Raw genomic sequence first — 19,199 nt, 5'->3', positions numbered from 1 at the left:
AAAAAAAAAAAAAAAAAAAAAAAAAAAAAAAAAAATCAAACCAAATGCAAGCCAGTGTCCCAGTGGAAAGAGTGTAAAGCAGGGGCTAGAATACCTGTATTACTCCAGTTCCGTCAGTGATGAGCTGCGGGACTTTGAGTAAATCATTTAATCTCTCTGAACTTCACTTTTTCTCATTGGTAAAAATGCTAGTTCCGAGTCTGGGAACCTTACAGCATTATTGTGAGGCTCAAATCAAATGTGTCTAGAGATGCTTTGGTAGCTCTTTTGCCCTACATACAATGTAATTATTGTCTTCCACAAATCCACAAATTTTGTTGTTGTTGATGTTGTTGAGACAGGGTCTCACTGTGTAGTTCAGGCTGGCCTTGAATTCGCAATGACCCACCCCCTCAGTCTCCTTAGTGCTGGGATTGCAGGTCTGCACCTCCACACCCAGCCTCGTTTTCTTCAAAATATTCCAACGTAATGGTTCCCTGCCGTCCTGCCATCTGTGATGAGCGTGGGCCAGTTGGACTGCTGCTGTGTGGATCCCGGCCCTGGAGGTGCTGTGGGTTTACCTCAACCCAGGTCTGTGTGATGTCGAAGGCCCACACTTCTCCTTATCTCTGAGCCTGGAAACCATTATTTTAGCTTGAAGACTTTTTACTACATGTACAGCATAGGTTAAGCAACATGAACTTTGCTCCCCAGATCTTAGAAAAATACAACAAGTGAAACGTATGGTGACATGCTGGTCATTAATGAAAATGTAGACAGTTCCAGTTCGAAAGTTAGACGGGAAGTTGTAATCTGACGTACAGTCTGGAGACGGCCATGGTGCGCATCGAGACTGTCCTGTGTGCTGACAGGGTGGTTTGTTGATTTGCTGTGTAGACGTAGCACGCCTTGGGACGGCTTTTTGACCGGTGGCATTTAGTGAGCATACATGTTCCCCTTGTCCCTGGTGTTAAAGCACAGTTATGTAAGACATTTATGAGTTCCCATTTCCTAATTATCCAGAATGGAAAAGAGGCGGAGTTCAGTACCACAGGCCTTCCCTCCCTCAGGCCTTTGGGTAAAGCCCGGGCTGCTCTCTCAGTCCTAGTTGAAAAGATTTGAGCATCTGATACCCTGGGGCTTTTATACTAGTTTAAAAAAATATGAAGGCCTCTGAGGCTCATATGATTATTAACTGAGATTAAAGTTGCCCCATTTTACAGGAGAGCCCAGGGTGATGGTGTGCTCCTTGCTCAGCCCCTTCTCGCTGGCATTTTCCTTGATTTTCACAGTGACAGGAACAGCCAAATATGAGCCATGGCAGCAGGATCGGGCTTGCTGCCATGAACAGCATAAAACACTCTTTCTGTTGAAGGGACGGGCTGTTGATAAATAACATAGCACCTGCAAAGCATTTCCCCCAAAATCTTTTTTTTTTAGCTTAATGAAAAGTTGTCATCAAGGGAAAACTGACTCACAAAGTTCCACGTTCTCAAGGTGCACAGTCCTATTTTAGTGTGACATTACATGCAAAATTCCATCACAGTCCCCTGGCCTTCTCTGAGGGCCTCTCCCTGTCAAAGATGTGAGTGTCCAAAGGTGACTCGGCCCTCTCTCGGGAAGTGAGCTGAGCGATGAAGTGGAAGATGGGCCACTTTTCCTCCAGCAGTAGCAGAAGCTTTGTAGACTTCCTGCTGCAGACCGTGTCCTCTTCCATGTACTAAGGTGTGAGCTTCCGTTCTCTCCTTGCGGATGGAAAGACTTCCCAAAGCAGTGTGAAAAACCTTCATTGTTGCGGGATGAATTTCTCAGAGGTAGTGTTTTACATTCAGCATCATAACCTAGAGCCGAATAGACCTAGTGACTTCCAGTCCAGTCGTCTCTGCTGCGACAGGAAGGTTCCAAGGAGAGCTAACCAGTCATCTCCTTAACCTTTTGGCCTGGAATGAAGAGCCCATGACCCCTTGCTAGAAGAGTCTTTGCTTTGCTATCTTTTCCTTAAGCATTCAGCATTACCGCTGTTCAGATGCCATTTGCGATTCCAGTGCCTCTAACTCTCAGTTGAGACCTTGTTTAAGTGGACAGCTTCGGGTTGGTGTTTTCCATGCACTTGTTCATTTCTTTTTGTTGTTGTTGTTTTATTTTTGAGTTTTGGGGGATTGTCTGTTTGGTTTTGTACCAGGGATTGAACTCCAGCCCTTGTGCTTGCAAGGCGGGCACTGGAACCACTGAGTTAAATCCCCGGCCCATGAATGTTTTCTATTTTTTTGAGACAGATCTCACTTTGTAATTCAGACTGGCCTTAAACTTACTATGTATCCCAAGTTGGCCTTAAACTCACACTGATCCTCCTGCCTCAGCTTCCCAAGTGCTGGGATTATAGGCCTGTGCCACCATGCCCAGCCTCATTCAAACCGTTTTTCATTCTTCTCTGAGGAAATTGACCTTGATCCTCCCACCTTTCTTTGCAATTTACAGGACAGGACTCATATAGCTTCATTTTTTCTGTGTGTGGCTTTTCTCTAGATACTCTAAATCTTTTCATTGGAATAAAAATTAATTAATAGATATCAGATGCTGGCTGCGTGCTTGGCACTTACCTAGCTGTAAGTGGGATATAAAACAGCTTGGTAAAACCTAGCTGTTGTGGGATGTGAAAAAGAACACACATGGGGACACTGGCCTTGAGTGGCGTGTGGGGAGGCCCAGGAGGAAACAGAAGGGGGAACTGTGCTGAGGTCTGCAGAGTCCGACGCTCACCCATATTTGAGGTTGCCAGGCTGTGGGACTGTGGGTAAATCACTTCCCCTGGGTAGAGCTTGTCAGTCAAGCAGAGAAGACCCAAAACCTGTGAAATGAGCTCTAAAAGCAAGGTTCTGGTCTGGCTGGGAGTGAGGCAACTCATGGAGTAGCAAGGCCTGAGGAGTTGAGCAGTGGGAGTTCAGGGAAAGAGGACAGGAGTTTGGGGAGGAGGCTTCTGCACCCTAAAACAGCCCAGGCCACTCGGTGGCTGTCCCACAGGTGGCAGTAGGGAGCCAGAGGCTGCTCAGCACCGTCACTGCTGCCCTGACTCCACCCGGGTCGGAGAGCTGTGTCGCACTGCAGTGTGCAGAGCCCAGGGCCAGGGTGGCAGTCCAGAGTTCTTCCTCCTCCAACCTGCTCTTCTGCTCCTCGCCCACAGCACCGCCCTGCCCACCTACACGTCTTTGTCTTTTAACAGCTTGCTTCTTTCTTCTTGTGCGCTGTCACCATCCCAAGGCATTGTGACGGCATTGAACTTCTCAGGAATCTCTCGCCACACAGCATGCTCGGTCCCCACCCATTCCCCTCTGTTTTCTGAGTTCTCCAGGATTAGCCGTCTGGCTCAGCCTTAGAAGAGTGTCTTAACTTCTGGAGCTACTGGGTTTCTTAGGGTCCTGCTATGCGTCTCTCCTAGCATCTGCATGCACATATGTGCACATACATACACTCACGTGCGTGGTAAAACATGGTCCCCTGAAACTCAGGCGTGGTGTCGTGTGAGAACCAAAAGCAACCATGAGTCTCCTTGGACCAAACCTATTGGTTCAAATGGAAGTACAAATTGCATTCTGACAACCACACCCAGCCAACTCAGGCTAAGGGACCAAGAGGGAAGCGAAACTCAGCTCACATTTCTCAAGCAGGCTTGCCAATGTGGCGTGTGCACTGTGCCTTCCTGTATCTGTCTGTCTTACCTTTCTGTCTTCAGGTCAGGTCTGATATACATGGATTCCTCAGATCTTTCTCATCACTGGATTTCGATTTTAGCCTTTGTTCTAGTTTGCTGCTGAAAACGGTCTCCTTTTTAACATCATTCATATGTGTATGTTCACCCTAAGAACTCAGGATATGTTATTTAAAGCTTTTTTTCCTCTCTGGTACTGGGGATTGAGCCCAGAGCCTTCACACTGAGCTGCATCCCCAGCCCTATACTATTTTTAAAATTTTGATACAGGGCCTCACTAAGTCACTGAGTTGCTCAGGCTGGGCTCAGCCCCTGGGAGTGCTGAGATTATAGGCATGTGTCACCGTGCCCAGAAATTCTTTAGAACAGCTTCTTAAAACTCTTGGTTCCTGAGTTGGCATGTGTCTCAGTAGAGGGGTGATTTTATCCGCTCTGTCTCTGGGGGACACAGTGAAGGCCAGTGGTGAAGGCTTGGGATGGTGGTTACTGAGAGACCTTTAGCTCCCACGCCCCATCGCACCTGCTACTGTGCTCACTCAGGGCAGAAATCCATTCTTGTTAGTAAGAAGCCTGGGTAGTGCTCTTGGAGCCCAGGTTTACTCATCTGTGAAATGAAGTGGTCAGGTTCTGGGGTCCCCAGAGTCCTGTGTTTAGCCTCTGTGCTGCGGTTAAATGTGTTTCTCAGGTGAATAGGGAATTAGAGTTCTAGGAGTCAGCTTGGAGAACTCAGATGTGGAAAGCACTCTTCCGGGCCAGGAACAGCCGTGCTTTTGACCTTCTGGGTCTTCACAGGTTATGAGTTTATTGAGTTCGCTTTAGACACTTGATGAAAAGTTGTAGATTTTTCATTTCTGGGAGAATAATGCAGTAAAGCCTTTCTTACACGTACAGTGATCCCTGGTGATGATGATAATTGTAGCTGAATTTTAGCTAAATGCCTGTACCAGGAATTGTTAGAATTCTGTCTTTGCCTGTGCAAACACACTGAGCCCTCATGACAGTCAGGCCAGGTGCAAAGGGACTGGGGTGACACAGATCAAACCTTTGTGTCATGTAATTCAGACTGAGTGTGAGGAGAGTAATCAACACCACACACACACACACACACACACACACACACACACACAGTATAATGCATTAGGTGAAAATGCCGTGGAGGAAAACAGAGCAGGGAAGGAGCACTAGGGAGTGCCGGGAGGGCCTGCAGCTCTCAGTAGTCAGCAGGGGTTCCCTGAGAAGTTGCCCTGGAGTGGGAAGTGAAACAGGAAAGCGACAAGATTGGGGAGACACCGATGCCCAGTGGATGAGGGATCAGCCTAGAGCCAAGTGGATGACCGGAGCGGGAAAGAACGGAATAATACATTAGCAAGGCATTTGGAAACGTCCTGAGAGCTTTTAGCCTGAACCTTTCCTCTCTTCTCAGCGGCCCCTTTCCCACTCTCATTTGGCAGATGAGGAAGATACAGCTTAAGTTTATCAGGTGACGTTGTAAAGGGTGCCACTTATTAGCAGCATGAGGACAAGGACCCAAGAATTCATGCTGCCTTGTCTTGCCTGCAGCCCGGTACACAAAGATCCAGAAAGCTTGGGAGTAACTAAGCCCCCCGCCCTCCCCAGGCCCCTTCATCCTTGCTCTGCGATGAAGGACAGGTACTCTTGATTGTGATCACTCACAGGAGGCCGCTCCGTCGATACTGAGAGTGCCCGGGAAGCGTTGCTCTGAGGGGAGGTTATAGGTTAGGTTCCCACACTCCTCTAGCAGCTTGTTTTGTCAGCTGATCGATGCATAACCTTGTTTTGTGCACTTCACCCTATTTAGTATGTGTTATTGATTTGTTAGTGTTGAACACATGGCCATCGGCACATACACATACCTGAGTGACTTAGCTCACTTGGGTTTTTTCTTCATGGCCTGTCGTGGCCTTTTTGTGCTCAGCAGCACTTTAACATTATTCCTGGAGGCCATTTTAAAAGTAAAATTGCCACCAAAATCCTGAAATGTGAAAGATGTGCCATTAAATGGACCATGGAAAGGACACTTGTTAACTGGGAATAGTGATGCACACCAGTAATCCCCACACTCTAGGAGGCTGAGACAGGAGGATCACAGGTTTGAGCCCAGCCTGGGCAACTTAGAGACTTAGCAAGACCCTGTCTCAAAATAAAAAGAAGTGTTAAAGAGCTGGGGTTGTACCACAATACAAACTGAATGTGTTTGTGTGTGAGCCATTCAGAGGAAGGGTTATATTCAAGACCCAAGCGACATGATTGGTAGTGGTGTCATGTGCTGGGACCCATTGTAGAGAGGATCAAGCATGTTCTGAATTGCTTCACAGAGTGCCTAGAGATCATGGCAAACTGTTACTTAGAATAATGGTCTTACTTATAGGAATATTGCACATACACTCATTAGATCTGAGATCGACCTGTGAACCTTCTCCATCTGCCTGTGATGTCACAGGTCTGACTGCTTCCTGCTTCTCCAGGCTCACAGACCCTGCCTGTCTCCTGATCCGGCGTCTCTTTGCTCCTTCCCCTGGATCTGTGTCTCCCTTGGAGTTCCCGTGGCTGTCTTACTTCTCCTATCAGAATAAAGTGTCCCACACCTCGTGCCGAGTTCGGGTATGCAAGATGGATGGTTTTACTCTGTGCTTACTGTGCAGATGACACATCTCAGCTTTGCAGTAGCAGAAACATGATCTGTAGTGTACATCTGCCATGTGGACCTGTGAACTTGCCTCTTAGTCTTTTCCAAGACTCCTGCAGGGGAAAATTAAAATACCACTCACACTTTCAGGGAGCAAGAACACTTTCCCAGCAGCACAGACATCTGCTGCTTATCAACAGGAATAGAAGCAGGATTCTGCTAGCACAGCTTCTTGGCCTCCACTTCCCTGGGCTCTTACTCAGTCTGAGGGGGGTGTGAGTCTGGTGTTTACTGTCCCCGACTTGGTGTTGGTCCGCGTATGTCTCTAGCAGCAGATCGGCTCCAGTTTCCTTTTGTGCGACATGCCCTCTGTCCCACCAGGAGAACTTCTTTGGTCACTCCCAGAGCATGATTGTTGCAGATGCTTTGTGGTAGCTCAGAGCTGTCCTTCTGGGCCTTGGGCAGCTTTGAGACTGTCTGGGAGGAGCTGGGACTGGGGCTTGGAAGAAGGGATTTGGGAAATGCCCTGAATCACACTGCCACGTGTTGGGTTTAAGAAGTATGTCTCCCCTCTCTCTCTCTCACAGGAATGTAGCTTAGTGGTAGAGTGTGTACTTAGCAGGCATGTGGCCCTGAGTTTGAGGTCCAATGCCCCAAAAAGGAAAAAATGTCTTTTGAGATTTTTTACTACTTCAGCAAAATATTGAGTTCTGTACTTGGCCCATATTGCTTGGTGCTTGTAGGAACAGTTGGGATTATACTCCCCAAAGGTTCGGTGGGCTTGGTCAGTGTCCAGGGTCCTCCCCGACGAGTGGTCAGAACACATATATATGGGAACACATATCTCAGGGACATCTGAAGCTCAGAGTCTGTGTTATAACACAGGGACAAAGGAGGTGGCATTGTGACAATGAGTTGACTAGATCTTGCTGGCACCTAGGAAGGAAATTGGCACAGAAGTTGGCTTGGGCACCCAGCTCCTAGGTCCACCTGGGTGTCCACAGTATAGGTCACGAATCAGTTAGACACCAAATTAAAGAATGAATTACAGTAAGAGCTCAGGTTGCCCCTCTAAGTGTCCCAGGACCCTTGAGTGTAGGCTTGAGCCTTCAGACCTATTTTGTTAATTGTTTGTTTGTTTGTTTGTTTGAGATGGCCTCACTGTGTAGTCCAGGCCAGTCTTGAACTCATGGCAATCCTCCTGCATCAGCCTCCCAAGTACTGGGATTATAGACATGCACCACTACACCCAATATCAGGCCTATTTTGATAGGCCCACCAGCTGTTGTAGGTGGAGCTCCTGATAAACCAGACAAGGATAGATTAGGTTCCAGGCAGGGATAAGCTCACGGGAAGAACTGGTCATCTGATCTACAACAGCACTTGGAGTTAAACATGTTACCCAGCCCCATTACTGACTAAATGAATATTTGTACATGACTTACAACAAGATTTGTTGGTAATTTGGAGTTAATAATGATAAAAGCTAGCCCAGCGGCTGCTTACCATCCTAAGCACTTCAGTTGGGCAGTACCATTTATTGCTCCCAACGTTACTTAGAACATACATACTACAGCTGTTGCCATTTTACAAATTAGAAAACCGAGGCACGGGCCTGCATATTATCTGGCCCCGTCACTCAGGAATTAAGTTTGGAGCAGGACTCAAACCTTTGTGCTCTGGCTTCAGAGTTGAGGCTTCATACATTTTCGTTACTGCTGGAGTAAAACCAGCTGTTCCCCTGGACTGTACTGGGCCTCCTCAGGGGGTCCACATCCCCATGAATCCTTATTGCTGCCTGCAAGAACAGGATTATCCCTCCAGGGATGCAGAGGACACAGCCAGGGAGTTTAGGTCCAGGAATGGAGCCAGTTACACTCCAGCCCTGTTTGGTCCTTCTGTCTGTCTCAAGCTTAAGTGCCTTCATTTGGCAGTTTATTGAGTGTGTCACTTGTGCTGGCCCTCTTCGAGATGGTGGCATACAGAGACTTGGTCTGCAGGAGCCAAGGGCTGAGCATTCCAGTTTGTAGAACACCTAGTGCAGAGCAAAGGGTGGTGGGATCAGCCCTGGGCTTGGGCTGGCTCTGCTCCTCAATGGCGACACTTGGTTGAACTCCATGAAGCTGATTTCCTCTTCCGTGAAATGCAGAGAGTGAGCCACCTGAGGACCAGACCCTGCTTCTGTGACTTACTGGATGACCTTAAACAATACAACTGAGCTCTCTGCACCTCAGTTTCTCATTTAGAAAATAAGAAACATTACCTACTTTCTCGAGTTGTTGTGAGAACATGCTGTGTTATGTGTTGTCAAGCATGTTACATCCAGAAAGTGACCTGTAAATAAATAAATAGCAGTGCTCACTTTTGTGCTTTCCTGCCAGGTCTGCTCTTGAATTTTGCATATAACATACTCAGTGCAGAGAAGGCCCTCAATAAATGGCCACTGCCAGTATGATGATGACCATTACATGTGGGCATCAGATGACATGTGTCTAATGTGAAATGCCTGCGAGTTTACATTTAAATACACATGTGCACCTAATTTATTCCTAGACAGCCTGGGATCACTGGCTGCTTCTCTCTGTTAAACCCACCTGTGCTCAAATTTTCCATTGATAAAAATAGGCCTTATCCTGTCAGGCTGGTCCCTGGCCCTTGAGAAGTTGGCTCAGGCTTCTCTGTTTGCGTCTTTTTTGCTCAGCTTGCATCAGGCAGATGACTAAAAATGGATGGATTTTGGCCAGGTGTGGTGGCACACCTCTGGGAACCCAGTACTTGGGAGGCTGAGACAGGAGGATCACTGTGAATTCAAGACCAGCCTGGGCTACATAGTGAGTTCCGGGTCAGTCTCAACTACATAGTGAGACCCTGACTCAAAAAACAAGCAAACAAACAAACAAAAAAAGTGGATTTTCCCCAGGGAGCCAATCTTCTTATTAGCCAACCCTAGGGTCAGCTCAGAGTGATGCATTGCTCTCTGTAAACTAGTAAGTTGACATTCTGGTCTTATTTTTAAATTTCTATAACTTGTTCGTGACACTGTGACAACTCACTCAGAAGATGAGTAGGAGTCTCCACGGACCAGGTGTTGTAAGTGATTTGTGGGCAGAGGTGACCCAGCTAGGATATCACTGCCCACAATGTGCCAGCCTGTGGTGAGTGAGCGGGAGGCAAGAAGGTGGGCACTGAGGGTGGTATTTCACCTAGAGTTCACCCCGTGGGACCTGGCACTGTTGGAAGTGCTTGGTGATGGTGTCAACTATTAGTGTGACCACACCTTCTGTGGAAGGGCCCATGAAATATTCGTATGCCATGAACTTTTCCAATAGGGCCATTGTACTTGGAAAAATAAGAAGAGGGAGATTGAAGTAAATGGCACTAGTGTGCCATGGGTCCCAAAGGGCCGTATGTCTTGTGTTCCACCTGAATGCCCACTGCGTGGCGGACAGTCTAAGGAAACATCAGGTATAGCTGATGTGCACTGGGGATAGGGCAGAGATGCACTCTGGTCCTCTGTGGCCACCAAGGTCATTGTCATGTTGAATAATTTACCAGGTTAATTCCTTGCTTCCTTTTCAGTGGAGAACTAGGTCAACACCACTTGAGGGAATCCCCACACACCTGACCCTGTAGAATTACTATATCCCCGAGCTAGAAAGCATGTCAGTATTTCAAAGAAAAGCAGGAGCAAAGACTGCTTTTATTTCAAAATCATCTGCTTAATGACAGTAATCTACATGCCTGCATACAGTGACCACAGACTGATTCACCAGTGGCTTCCTTTTGAGGGAGGTGACATTCAACCAGGATGCTTTGAACCTCGAAGCAGCTGCACATTTTTAGAAAGGGTTCTGTGAAAGTCATTTGAAATCAAGGCCTTTGCTTACCTGTTGCTTTATGTTTCAGTGAATCCTAAATGGTCAAAACACTGTAGCCCCACGCAGAAACCAGATTCCAATTCGGTTGCCGCTGTCCCTAATGCTTGCAGTAGCTGTGGGAAGTGAAAAGGGAGAGGCCTGTTCTTAACTGTCAGAGAACATCACAGAACATGGGTGATAGATGGAATGACTGCTCCCTGTGTTATTCTGGTCCTGCGAGAAATGAATCACGTGTGCCCCGGATGAGTTCTCGGAATGTTCTTCATAGTTACACACAGCAGGAATTCATGGTTTTTCCCACCCGGCTGCAGCCTCACAACCTCACAGATGTGGCAGTTTCCATGGAGCAGCTCTGTATAACTGGCAGCAGCCAGGGTCACCGTGTGACAGGCTTGAATCCCAGTTGCCTGCGCCGCTCAAGTCCCTGTGTCCTCCCGGAAGGTCTGCCAATTCCTGGGGCTTTTGTTTCTCTCGTGTTAAATTCCTCTTCTCCACTCAGGAGCTTTCCCGTGTTCTCTGCCAAGCATCTTCCCCTTCTCCTTTAGTTCCCCCGCCAGTGAGGATCATCTCTTTGTAACAGGCTTTTCTGAAGCATCAAGGTAACATCAGGGAGATATATATCCGGAACAGATATTTGTATTGAAGTCTGGGTACTGGACTCCCTCACTGAGCTTTTTGCATCATTTAGACCCACTTACAGCTTAGCCTCCCCCAGTTATACAGCTCATTCTCCCTCCTTCTGTACTTTCCATGCCCATTTGTTTATCCACAAATTCCTGGTCATTTCTTAAATAGAGCCTTTAACCATGTTCTTCATCCATTAATCAAAAAAACAAAAACACAAAAAAAACTCTGGTGTTGTCTACTAAGCTTTTTGTAGCTCGATACATGCGCTTTAGTTGATGTCTTCATCAATGATGTCTCCACCAGTCTCCTTGGAAATCTTTTCAAGTACTTCATGTTGTCATAGCCTTTGGAAAACTGCTGGAAGCATTGGCCCGCTTTCCCTAATATGCGCACACACAGTTTTGGTTAGAACTTCCTGAAATTCACCTGTGAGTGTTCAGCTATGGATCCATAGTTAGAGCCCTGGAAGTCAGCTGAGGAGATGGAACCGACCCTTGTGTAGAGGATGGAGCCCTGCCTCCTCGCTAGGCCCTGTGTCCTCCCCACTTCCCCACCTGAAGTGTCCAGAACAAAACCGGATTGGCATAACTGGCTTTCAGAGGCGTCTCCCAACTCAGACACATACTAGACTTGGAGAAAATACTGGCTGCCTTTCCTCAGCCGTTCTCCTGAGCCAGGTCTTACGCACGTCACTTAGCAGAAGCCTTCTCATTTCACCTGGCTAGCACCTTAGGAGGTCCATGTTGTTATCCTTGCTGTAACAGACAAGGAAACTGAGGCTGCCCCCCAGGACTCAGTAGCTTGTCTCAGAGCACAGGGCTCGTATGTGGCTGGCCTGACGTTTGATCCCAGTTAGTGGCTTGCTAACCTGAGCCCCAGCCACTACCCTCACTGCCCTTCCCTTCATACAGTGGGACCTTTGGTCCAGGGTGATGGGCCGTGGAGCCTTTAGCATGGCAGCCAAATGAATATGCCCTTCTAGGTTTTTGAGATGCTACTCAGAGAAGAGTGGTCCATTTGGTTCATTGGTGTATCTCCAGTAGTTAGCACATAGCAAGTCGTAAATGTTTGTGAACAAATGACTCTTACCATCTTACAAGATCCTATCCTTGAGAATCCTGTCCATAACTCCCTCTCTGAATAAAGGACTCCTCCATAAGCACCCAGTCCCCTTATTTCATGGTGCCAAACTCTAGGTCCCTGCTAATAATGCCAGTAACCCATCACAAGCTTCTCGGTACAGACTGTGTGACTCAGTCCTGCAGGCCTCCGGTATCAGAGAGGCACTCGATAAATGTCCATGGACTTGAATACACAGATGCTATTGTGCTGCTCAGAAATTAGGCGTACATGGTTATTCTTATAAATGATTGTAATTTGGGTTACATTTGTGGCATTAAACCAAATTTTAGCTTTTCTCTATGAACTTTTTTTAGTTTTTAAATATCCATAATTTAGTGTTGCTATCCATTCTGGCACCATTTTCCTTTGTATCTCTCTTGCTCAGCCGTTACAGAGCGCTGAGTGTGCAGTGGGCACGGTGTGTGCCGCTCTGCACCTCAGCTGCCATCTTTGGCGCTGTACCCAGGCTGGCTTGCTGGGGAGGCAAATCCCATGTTGCACCTCTCCAGCTCCCAGCCCTGATCTCACCCTTACCTGACTTCTGCGCAGGAATGAGGAACTTCCCCCACATTCTGCCAGCTGTTCTCACCCTGCTTGTCTCCATTAAAGCTCTGGGGAGAGAAGAGGCGGACCTAGAAGTTCATCTGGGGAGAGGAGAAAGGGGAACTCTGGGCAAAACAAAGCAAGAAATGGTAGAGTCTTCTGGAGCCAGAGAGAAGGAAGTAGACATCAGCTGAGTCCCTGAATATGCCCACCACTTTCCTGTCCTCATTCCTGTGGAATCTGTGAGCTCATAGCATCATCCCTTTTCCCCTGAATAATCTTGCAAGTCATGGAGGCTGAGCACCCCGTGATTGGAATGGAGGAATTCGAACCTAACACCCTGGCCATAAAAACCCAGGCTTTGTGCTGTGTGCTGCCCCACTACACATATTTTAGGAAGAGATTCTTTCAGGCATATGTAGGACTCAGAAATGAAAGTTGGAAATGGGATGACTATTCCAGCTAAGATGTGATAACTTGACTTTGGTGGGGGCATAGGGGACTCAAGAACAAATAGGAGAGAAGGAAAGCCAGGCCAAAAGCTGTGTCCCTTCTAATTCAACCATGACACCCCTTACATGCTAACTAACAAAGATGGCAAGAGCCCCAGAAAATGTGGTGGGGGTGGCGGTTATGGTCATAACCCTTCCTGGACACTCAGGGCAGCACCAAGCAGGGCCAGTTGCTCTTAGCTGCCCTGTTCTTGGGGAGAAGCCTTACTGACCCCTGGTGGAGCTCAGAATTCCTCCTGCACCTGTTTCCTTCTTGTTTGTCCACAGGGAATGGTGGTGACTCCTTTCAGCTCAGAAAGTAAATTAAGCAAATAACAACTTCAGGACTGCACATGAAAAGTGCAGAATAATTAGAATATAGCTTGGGCATTTGTTTCCTTTTTAATCATCGTGACAGAGCAATATCCTGATTATGTTGTGGGTAGTTGGATGATTCATATTTCTTAGCCAAGAAAGACACCATTAGGTTTTTCTAAGCTTGTTTAGACCGAAATCCATGGGGACAAAGGACAGCCATATTCTTTTCCCTTTCTTTTTCTTTTTTAAAATATGTGTGCTGCTGAACTGAGCATGTCTTTTCCCTTTCTTATCATTGATGACTTGTTGTAAGTATTCACAGGTTGGAGCTTCCCCCAGTAGCCTGTCCTAGGTGCCCTGGCAGGGACACTGAGATGTAAGCAGAAAGTAGTGTCTACCTGTCATGGTACGCCATCCCAGCCTCACATCCACCCCAGGGGCTGAATTCACTGGGATTCTAACTAAGATGAACATATCATTCATTATCCAACCCAGAACTTTTTTGGGGGGGTACCAGGGATCGAACTTGGGTCCTTGTGCTTGCAAGGCAGGCGTCCAAACCACTGAACTAAATCCCTGGCCCCCAGAACATTTTTGTCTAGAAAAGGGCTGCTCTAAATTTTGCCAGAATGACCTGCAGGAGACAGGCCATGGGGGAGAACGGAGACTTGTGGTCATCTTAACTGCGGGGCTTCTGCCCCTGTCACTTTCCCCTTTTGCTGACTCCAACTGAGATGAGTATGCGCTATACGCATCCTGTTCATCCAGTAAGTGTTCACTGAGTGTTTTCTGTGTGCCAAATTCTTGCCTATGTTGTATTGTTTTTCTCCTCACAACCACCTGTGAGACTATTACTGTTAATATTCCTGTTTCTATAAGTTTATTTTTTTCCATTAGGTTTATTGGTACATTTAAAGCAAACAGTACGGTTACATTTATCACTGGATCTTGTACCTTTACATGACCGGTCTTGGTTCTTGTTTTTCCCCCATACCCATGCCCTCCCTTCACCTCCTTGACCCTTCCCTATTTATAAAGACTTTGTTTCCATTTTTCCATTTTTTCTTTTCCCTTATTTCCTTTCCCCTCCCCTTCCTACTTCCCCTTTAGCCATTTTCTTCCTATTTCACACTCTCAGTTATACCATTTGAACCTTATTTACACTTTTATCTATAAATTTAAAAACCTGAGAACTTACATTAATAAATGACTTCCCAAGGTCACAGTACCTGTAAAACAAAGCTAAGACCGGAATTCAGGCTGCTCTTGCCCTTGAGCCGTAGATGCTCTGAACTGTAGCCATATTGTAGACTGGTTTTGAGTCTTCTTGCAGGGCTGGTCCCATGTGACACTGTCCCTCTAGAAAGGTCTCAGAGGCGTATCCCCAAGTGACGGGGGAGCCCAGACCCACACTTACTGGCTTTGCTCTTCACTCAGTTTCCTTGTCTCTGAAATGGATACACTGGCTTCCCATCATGGAGGTGAGGGTAAGTGAGGTAAACTTTGACGTGGGGGAACAGTGCCTACTTTTCTGTGTCAGATGATATGATTGTGTTTTCCTGTTTTCTGCTATTAAAGTAGGGGTAATATAGATGTTCTCCGAATCAAGAGAGTTCGGCTTCTTTTTGGAGCTAGGAGGGTAATAACAAGGCCAGAGCACCAGGCTGAAGTGAGTGTGTAGAGCCTGTGTTGGGAGCCAGAAGAGTCCAGTGGGCTGCCCTGTGAAGAGGTGGGGGGCTACTGAGAGCTCAGACGCAGGGCGCTGCAGGCTTTAATAAACAGTGAGTTAGGCTGGGGGTGTGCATCCGGGCATGGCTGGCGTATCTGCCTGGAGAAACAGCCCAGAGATGAGGAAGGGAGCTGCAGGAGGGGCAGGCAGGCTAGCGGACAAGCAAGCATCTCTGCTCCAACCAAGGGCTGGCCCTGCCTGGGCCATAAGTCAGCCTGGTATCTGTGATCTCCTCATCCCCTCAGGCAGCGTCCCTGCAGTGTGCACAAGTACAGGGGAACCGTGTGGGGCTTTCACAGCCTTTCCTAGGGTGGGCCCTGCTCCCTCCTCTGGGTCCATCTGTAGAAGGCACTGTGTGCTCACATCTGAGGCCGTTACCCAGCCTTTGCCTCTGGCACTTGAGGCTCCATGTGTGAAGTGCTTACTGGGTTGCTGCTTTTGTCGTTGGCATTTTGGTGGAGTTCCCCTGACATAGCATGATTAGCAATTTGGGAAAGAGGTACCCAGGCTGCCTGTGTGACTGGAGTGGAGAATAACACTGGATTCAGCATTGGTCACATTAGGACAGCGGCTGCATTTCTTCAGTTTGTTTCCAAGTTCACTTTTGGAAACTTTGTAAGCTGTACTTTGGGAGCCATCCTTTGGCTCCTGTGGAAGTGTAGGGGCTGCTCACCTGCCCCTTCTATCCCAGAAAAGTGATCTCTTCAACAGGTGCACAATTTAGAAGGGATGTGGGGATTCAGAGAGAGGTAAGAGACCATAGCTCAGGCCAGCCCACCGGCCAGCAGCCCTGGTGATCATGATGGGCACAATAGCCTGATCACACGCACACGAAGGGGATTTTGCCGAAGACATCTTTGGATTTTTGGCTTGTTCAAATAAGCGCATAAGGCTTTTTAAGTGAAAATGGAAAATGAATATCAGAACTTGAAAAAGGAAGATAGAGACATGGTTTCAGGGAAAATACCTCCCAAGGGTAGTGAGCAAGTGAGCTTTGTGCTCTGATGCATCTCACAACTCCACGCATCGCACGGCACTTCAGCGTTCAGTCCTGTAACACATGCTATTTCACCTCAGGCCTACTTGTTGCTTTTTCTCCATTTTCTTCCCTTTTTGGGTGTTACACATTGTGTTGCATTGTTACGAAAAAGCACTCTACATGTACTTAATTCATTCTCTCTCTTGGTTTCTTTTCCTAGATGCTTAACAGTTCTCATGGGGTTGCATTTCTTACTATTGAAAAACAAGCCTGGGGCTGGGGATTTAGCTCAGTGGTTCTGCCACCTGCCTTGCAAGCGCAAGGACCCAAGTTCGATCCTTGGTACCAAAAAAAAGAAAAGAAAAAGAACCTGCCGTAACATAGATCATAGGAGCAGGAAAATTTTTATACCCCTTACTTAGCTCAATAGGGTACACCTGGTAATCTGAGGGAAAAACAGCTGAACACACTGCACAAATTAAGCAAGAACATTCTGACAATTTATTCATTGCAGAAAGGAATCATAATTTAATTCTCCAACAGTAGAAGATTAGTTAACCAAATCAGATGGTCAAACTTAGTGAGGCATTTGAAGGCGCATTAAACATAACCTATGGTGCCCAAAGGTTTTGGTGTGAACTGACGTGGATTGACGTGGACCGGAGATTCATTTCCTGCCTCTGCCTTGCCTTCCAGTGTTTTGCTGTGCGCTCTCTGGGGTGGGTAGAGATGGCAGAGGAGGACCTCGCCCCAGGTAAAAGCAGCGTGGCTGTCAACAATTGCATCAGGCAGCTTTCGTACTGCAAAAACGACATCCGTGACACGGTTGGCATCTGGGGAGAGGTAAGCAGTGCGTGGACATAATTAATGGCCAGCTCCTCCAGAGCCCCCTCCCACAGCTCTGTGAGACATGGAACAAGGGGCTGGGTGTGTGTCAGCTGTGTTCCCCGCAAAGCAGACAGTGTCTGCACGGCACACCCAGGTGACCGCTGTCTGCACTGCGGCATCCCAGCGTGGACTGAGGCCCTGCGTGAGAGTATTTCTCAGCCTCCTGATATTCTCTGGTCCTCACAGATCCATGGTCCCAGAAGCCTCTGAATTTTGTGTGCAAAATGGTTGTGCCAGTCTATTTAGGACAGTTTCCTGGGAGAAGACACACTGCTTTCTCAAAGTATATTCTTTTTCTTTTCTTTTCTTTTTGCCTCTAGCAGTACCGGGGGTTGAACCACCCGGGCCTGCATCCCTGGCCCTGTTTTTATTTTTTTTTGTATTTTTCTATTGAGACAAATTCTCATTAAGTTGCCCAGGTTGGGCACAGACTTGCCATTCTTCTGCCCCAGCCTCCCAGAGTTCAAAGTGTATTCCTCAAAGGAAGATGTGACCTCCGTGCACACTTGCAGAAGCACACTGATGCCACGACTCTGGAAGGTGACCAATTAATCCTTTGCAGTACACCTTTCTTTATTTCTAGTCTGGAAATCTACATTATGCATGAGTTGTGGAATTGATGCCCATACATTCTCTCTTACTTTCCACAGAATGATTCCATTTTAACTGAAATAATTGCAAAAAAGAAAGTAATAGGAAGAACAGCGTATTTGTATAAAAGTCACATTAAGCAGGAAAAGCCATATTGCTACTGTACTTAAGACCTGCAAAAATTGGGGCACCTTAGTGTAGTGCTTGTTGCACAGACCCTGTCTGTGTCCAGTTAGCAGAAGGTGGGAGCGAGCATTTGGCTTCCAGACTGGGCTGTGAAATTCACTCACTGTGGGAGGTAGGTTCCCGACCCTGCCAGTGGAGCTCCGTTCACTCTGAGAACCTTCGATAGGAATCTCAAATGTCGCTCTCAAGAGCTTTCTCATGTGTGTGATGCACACCTGTAATCCCAGTACTCAGGAGACTGAGGCAGGAGGATCGCAGTAAGCTGGGGGCCAGCCTGAGTTACATAGTGGGACCCTGTATCAAAAAAAGGAACTTTGCCGGAGAGCAATTGGCTGCTCTTGCTTTGGGATGAGAAGGCCCACAAAGAAGCCTCCCTGTGCTGCCTGAGGATTACACATGGAAGGAATGAAGTTGAATAATCCTCTTGTCCTCAGAGGGCCAACGGCTATGGGGTCACGGAACACCAAAGCTTCCAGACCTCAACTGCAACACAAGAGCTGAGAAACCGAGACGCCGCCTTGTCTTGGTGATACGGCAGCACCTAGCTTCTGAGTCAGACCATGCACAGGTCATTCAACCTCTCGACCTCAGTTTCTCCCAATGCTAGAGATAACAAAGCCAGCTCTTGTAGGATCATTTAGAGCATTCCCAAGCCAGGGCACCTCAAGCACCCAAGGTATGTGTGTGTGATACAAAGGCAAATAAATGTGAACCATCAGCACTGAGAAATGTTACAGAGCCCTGTCTGCTGGCTGCAGTTTCCTAAAGGCTGAGGGGATACCTGCGAGAGTCTGACCAGGGCAGTGGGAGAGAATGCTTTTCAGAGTCTGATGTGTATGGAGTATATAAAATAATATATATGCTCCAAGCCTCCGCATTGCCTTTCTTCTTAAATATGCAGATCTGTAAATAATTAAAACTAAGAGCCGGCTAGGAAGCAGCTGGAGACATGCTTCAGAGGACTTAGAGAACAAGAGAAGGGTTGGGGACCTGGGGGAGTGGGAGGGTGAATGAATATTTTAGTCTGGAAAAGAGGAATCCCTTTTGGGAAGATAAATTGTTGACCCAAGGGGTGACCTCTGTGGGGCACTGAAACAATGCCCCAAGGTGGCTGTAAGTGTGCTCAGTACGTGGGACCTGCATGAGGAAGACAGAGTGTTTCTTGTTGCCCCCCAGGGCAAAGACATGTACCTGATCCTGGAGAACGACATGCTCAGCCTGGTGGACCCCATGGACCGCACCGTGCTACACTCCCAGCCCATCGTGAGCATCCGCGTGTGGGGCGTGGGCCGAGACAACGGCCGGTGAGTCCCAGGGCTGTCCCCGTCCCTGACTGGGCCCCGTTTCAGCTTCATACCACAGTGTGGTCTTACAGTGCCTTACTGGATATGAGACTTGGCAGAAAACTGCTAGGTAATGTAACAAATTAGAGCGCAACTCTGTTTCCCTGCCCAGAAGCCCTGTGAGGCACATCCCTTGGTGTTTTCTGTAGCTCCAATCTTTTGTCAGCTCTGG

The 19,199-nt window shown here is 47.5% G+C and overlaps 1 protein-coding gene across 1 annotated transcript in view; it reads left to right on the top strand.

The window, feature by feature from the left end:
- Apbb2 (amyloid beta precursor protein binding family B member 2) overlaps positions 1–19,199 on the top strand; it is a 267,412-nt gene that overhangs the window by 184,787 nt on the left and 63,426 nt on the right. The window contains exons 9-10 of the mRNA XM_033758829.1: positions 16,716–16,862; positions 18,861–18,988. Of these exons, the coding sequence (XP_033614720.1) occupies positions 16,716–16,862; positions 18,861–18,988 (275 nt within the window). The remainder of the gene's footprint in view (positions 1–16,715; positions 16,863–18,860; positions 18,989–19,199) is intronic.

This window comes from Fukomys damarensis, unplaced genomic scaffold, assembly GCF_012274545.1.
Source record: "Fukomys damarensis isolate Sample0158 unplaced genomic scaffold, DMR_v1.0_HiC HiC_scaffold_35, whole genome shotgun sequence".
In the NCBI taxonomy this organism is placed as follows: domain Eukaryota; kingdom Metazoa; phylum Chordata; class Mammalia; order Rodentia; family Bathyergidae; genus Fukomys; species Fukomys damarensis.
This window is presented reverse-complemented; position numbering and strand designations above follow the sequence as displayed.